This window comes from Bidens hawaiensis, unplaced genomic scaffold (genome assembly GCF_021521415.1).
Source record: "Bidens hawaiensis isolate Kalapana, Puna unplaced genomic scaffold, B.hawaiensis_p1.1 tig00032493_1, whole genome shotgun sequence".
NCBI classification, from domain to species: domain Eukaryota; kingdom Viridiplantae; phylum Streptophyta; class Magnoliopsida; order Asterales; family Asteraceae; genus Bidens; species Bidens hawaiensis.
The window spans coordinates 136,498-141,621 of NW_027495552.1; the positions used below are offsets into that span (position 1 = coordinate 136,498).

Consider the following 5,124-nt stretch of genomic DNA (forward strand, 5'->3'; position numbering starts at 1 on the left):
GTCTACTGTAACTACAATACCAAATAATAGGTTTTAATACAACAATACGAAGCATAATAGAATATTTTATAAAATGTGTTTATATTGCATTCAAATGTGTGACAAAATAACAAATGCTTCCAAACGTTACATGCACATTAATTTATTCAATACATCTAACAATCTTCTTCAGTTTCTCTGTTTCAGCTCAACTTTTGCTAAGGAGAAAAAATGGCAGACATTATCTCTAATGACAATCTAACACCGGAACTCATACCAGAGACGACGGTGTTCCTGACCCCATTCGGGACGTTATGGGAGCTTTTAAAGGCACCATTAATAGTCCCATTGCTCCAAGTTGGAGTGTACATTTGTTTAGCCATGATTGTAATGCTTTTTATTGAAAGACTTTACATGGGAGTTGTTATTATTCTAGTAAGACTCTTTTGGAAGAAACCCGAACAACGATATAAATGGCAACCGATTTGTAAAGATGCAGAAACCGGGAATTTGTGTTATCCTAAAGTTCTTATTCAGATTCCTATGTTTAATGAAAAAGAGGTTAGTTAAGTTTCGGTTTTAAAATGTTTGTGTATGGATTGGTTTGGGTCGGTTTTTGATTTTACGATTTTGAATGTTTGCGGTTTAGGTGTACAAGATCTCAATTGGCGCAGCGTGTGGTTTGGCGTGGCCGACCGATCGCCTTGTTATTCAAGTTCTTGATGATTCTACCGATCAAAACATTAAGGTATAGTACATAAAATAGATGATAGGTGATAGTTTAATTAATAAAATCAATTTTCATAAAGAATATGATAATATTGTTTTAGGAAAGCCTAAAAAAACGTTTTGATATCAATCCACTAAAATCATTCATAACTTCTTAATTTTTATTTTTATTTTTTTATCAATATTTTACGTCATATCAGCTTTACCTTAGTTTTCCCTCTATCATTTAACCCCACCTCCATCATTCAATTTATTTATAATATTTAAATAGAAAAAACAAATTATATCTAACAATCTTCTTCAGTTTCTCTGTTTCAGCTCAACTTTTGCTAAGGAGAAAAAATGGCAGACATTATCTCTAATGACAATCTAACACCGGAACTCATACCAGAGACGACGGTGTTCCTGACCCCATTCGGGACGTTATGGGAGCTTTTAAAGGCACCATTAATAGTCCCATTGCTCCAAGTTGGAGTGTACATTTGTTTAGCCATGATTGTAATGCTTTTTATTGAAAGACTTTACATGGGAGTTGTTATTATTCTAGTAAGACTCTTTTGGAAGAAACCCGAACAACGATATAAATGGCAACCGATTTGTAAAGATGCAGAAACCGGGAATTTGTGTTATCCTAAAGTTCTTATTCAGATTCCTATGTTTAATGAAAAAGAGGTTAGTTAAGTTTCGGTTTTGAAATGTTTGTGTATGGATTGGTTTGGGTCGGTTTTTGATTTTACGATTTTGAATGTTTGCGGTTTAGGTGTACAAGATCTCAATTGGCGCAGCGTGTGGTTTGGCGTGGCTGACCGATCGCCTTGTTATTCAAGTTCTTGATGATTCTACCGATCAAAACATTAAGGTATAGTACATAAAATAGATGATAGGTGATAGTTTAATTAATAAAATCAATTTTCATAAAGAATATGATAATATTGTTTTAGGAAAGCCTAAAAAAACGTTTTGATATCAATCCACTAAAATCATTCATAACTTCTTAATTTTTATTTTTATTTTTTTATCAATATTTTACGTCATATCAGCTTTACCTTAGTTTTCCCTCTATCATTTAACCCCACCTCCATCATTCAATTTATTTATAATATTTAAATAGAAAAAACAAATAAAAAAAATATGAAAAAAAAAGAAAAAAAGGTTGATTGGTTAGTGAAGTGCATGAGGATGGTCACGTGGATCATGTCACCAATGACCTAAGGCCTAAGGGTTGGGAGGAGGGGGGGCGTGGTGTTCCGATGACCTCAAACAAGTCACGCCAGCATAAATAGTGAACTAGAATAACCCATTCCCTTCAGCATAACACGTTACCGCATAACTTGTCCCCCCCCCCCCCCCCCCCCACCTCACACCCCAACCAAAAAAAAAAAAGTAGTTGCAACCGTTTAACTAGCTCATTCTTAGAAATTATTATTTTATATGTAAGACCATTTTTCTAAATTAAGAAAAAAAACTCAACTTTTTAGTTTAATTCTTTTACTTAATAGAATAATGTCACGTCGATATTTATACCATTCACATAAGCATTATGAACTAAGGAAACAAATAAATAGAAACGTTATCAAATGGTAACCTATTAACATGATCCTTCATAATCGTGTGTAGTTTAACTATAAAAAATTCTTTTGTTAACCTTTTGGGACATATGATTTTTATAGGATATGATTGAGAATGAATGCCTACGTTGGGCTAGCAAAGGAGTTAATATATGGTACCAAATCAGGAAAAACCGGGTCGGTTACAAAGCGGGTGCACTTAAAGACGGATTGACACATGATTATGTCGAAGACTGTAAATATGTCACCATTTTCGACGCTGATTTCCGGCCTGAACCAGATTTTCTCCAACGAGCCATCCCATTTCTCGAGTTTAATCCCAAAATCACGCTTGTTCAAGCTCGATGGCGGTTTGGTAATTAACCATGATTAAGTTTTGAAAATTTTCCCGGGTTTTATAAAAACTTATATTGGGTACATTTTTGTAGTGAACTCGGATGAATGTTTATTAACAAGAATGCAAGAAATGTCACTAGATTATCATTTCACAGTGGAACAAGAAGTGGGATCAGCCACTCATGCATTCTTTGGCTTTAATGGTAACTAAATCATGTTATATAAACCCTTTAAACTTACTAAACACCACATTTCCAACAATAACATAAAGGGCAATATCGTAATTTACTACAGGGACGGGCGGCGTTTGGAGGATTGCGGCCATTAATGAGTGTGGAGGGTGGAAGGACCGTACAACTGTCGAAGACATGGATCTTGCGGTTCGAGCTGGTCTCCAAGGATGGAAATTTCTTTATCTCGGTGAACTTCAGGTATCTTTGTAAGAAAGTAAAACCGATAATTAATCCTTCCATTCAATAAAAGGTTACAATATATAGAGATAAACTGGGTCTGTGGGCTCGATACTAAAACCCTAAATATTATATTCCAATAATCTTAATTTCAAAAATTTAATGATGAATTTTTTTGGATTATTATGTGCTTTTGTATTCAGCTAAATATTATTAGACGTTTTTTTATAAGTTTTTGTACTTCTTGACAATTCGCCAACTCATATTGTGTTAACTCATGACAATTTTTTAGATATTAAAAATTGTCATAACATGTATGAGTTTGCTTGTACTTGCATGGTACCGAAGTAGCTGGAAGTACAACTTACTATAAAATCGTTTAGAAAAAATAGTTAGCCGTATATTAAACCACCTAATAATAAAAGAAAATGTTTATGTAATGTTTATGTAATGATGTCTATGCAGGTTAAAAGTGAACTTCCTAACACATTCAAAGCCTTTTGTTACCAACAACATAGGTGGTCTTGTGGGCCGGCTAACTTGTTTAGAAAGATGGTGCTAGAAATCATTAGAACTAAGGTTAGCTAGCTAAGATTGTTAATCACACATCGGTTTTCGATATTTCTCTGTAATGTTGTTATTAACACGAGTGTTTGCAGAAAGTGACGGTGTGGAAGAAGGTGTACGTGATCTATAGTTTTTTCTTGGTGCGAAAGATAATCGCACACATGGTCACATTTTTCTTCTTTTGTGTCGTTCTCCCGTTCTCCATCTTGGTCCCGGAAGTAGAAGTCCCGGTTTGGGGAGCCATCTACATTCCTTGCATCATTACGATATTAAACTCGGTCGGGACACCAAGGTTTAAAATATGCATGGTTTATATATACTTGTATTGGTTGTTTTGAAATGAATTCCCTCTATGCATATATAAATGCATACATGGTATTTAGTGATTCAGGTCGTTCCATTTATTATTTTACTGGATTCTTTTTGAGAACGTCATGTCATTTCACCGAACAAAGGCAACAATAATCGGTCTTCTCGATGCAAAGAGATCTAACGAGTGGGTTGTCACCAAGAAGCTTGGAGATTGTCTCAAGAATCGAAAATTAAGACACATTAAATTCAAAATTAACTTTGGGGATAGGTAAAGCATACACATGTGCTAATTGATAAATTTGTTATGGAATGTATTACCAAATAATATAAATTTTGAAAAAAGACTTACCTTTTTGTGTTTTAATGATCAGGATTCACGTTACTGAACTTGGATTTGCGGTGTTCTTGTTTTTCATTGGATGCTACGACGTAATGTATGGAAGGCGGCAATATTTCATATACATTTTCCTCCAAGTGATAACATTCTTGATTATCGGAGTAGGTTATGTGGGCACGGTTGTCTAGAGATCTTAGAGAACATCATGACTATGCGTGATAGTTGTTCCTCCTCGTACGTGATATCAAAGTAGTTACAATGTTTGTTTCTTCATGGTTGAAAAAGAAACAGAGAAACACGAGGAGAGTGTAGATACAGTTAATCAAAAGTTGGTTTAGGGAGAAGAAGTAAAAGCATCTGTTGACGGTGATGGTTATTCGAGTTGCATCGGGTTTCTTTAGTGAATTTTACATTAGATTTATTGAAGGGGTAGTAAGTTATGAGCAAATTGTTTAATTTATGAGTCTTCATTGTATCTATGTGATGTGTTTTGTTAGAATTGAATTATAGACCATCAAATGAACCAAAATTTTGCAATGTTTCTTTTAAAAATATAAACTTATAATTGGAAAAAAAAAATTAAAATGTTTTGGTGGCTGTGGGGTTCGAACCCACGCGCACTTATGTGCAGAAGATCTTAAGTCTTCCCCCTTAACCACTCGGGCAAACCACCTTGTTGTCTCAAATTTATTATTTAAAATATATATATTAATATTTTGGTTGTAATTCAATTTTGGGTTTGAACTTGTGTTTGTATTGTTTATTTTTATAGTAATTATGATATATTGGCTTAAACTTTGGAAATAAAGCAACTTCGAAAATTTAAGTTTAGAGAAACTATAAGTATTTATCCTAAATGTCATTGCCGTGGATGCGAATTAGAAGT

At 34.0% G+C, this 5,124-nt stretch overlaps 1 protein-coding gene and 1 non-coding gene across 2 annotated transcripts; one reads left to right on the forward strand and one right to left on the reverse strand.

Annotated features, from left to right (window-relative positions):
• The first annotated feature begins 1,050 nt into the window (after window positions 1–1,050).
• On the forward strand, window positions 1,051–4,426 carry LOC143583710 (glucomannan 4-beta-mannosyltransferase 2-like). Its single transcript, XM_077065940.1, has 9 exons — window positions 1,051–1,380; window positions 1,469–1,567; window positions 2,379–2,631; window positions 2,705–2,815; window positions 2,907–3,043; window positions 3,488–3,601; window positions 3,682–3,881; window positions 3,981–4,169; window positions 4,273–4,426. The coding sequence occupies exons 1-9, from the start codon at window positions 1,051–1,053 to the stop codon at window positions 4,424–4,426; spliced, it is 1,587 nt and encodes a 528-aa protein (XP_076922055.1).
• Window positions 4,427–4,828: 402 nt separating this feature from the next.
• On the reverse strand, window positions 4,829–4,911 carry TRNAL-UAA (transfer RNA leucine (anticodon UAA)). The gene has a single exon. It is a non-coding gene; the product is annotated as a tRNA-Leu (tRNA).
• Window positions 4,912–5,124: the final 213 nt, after the last annotated feature.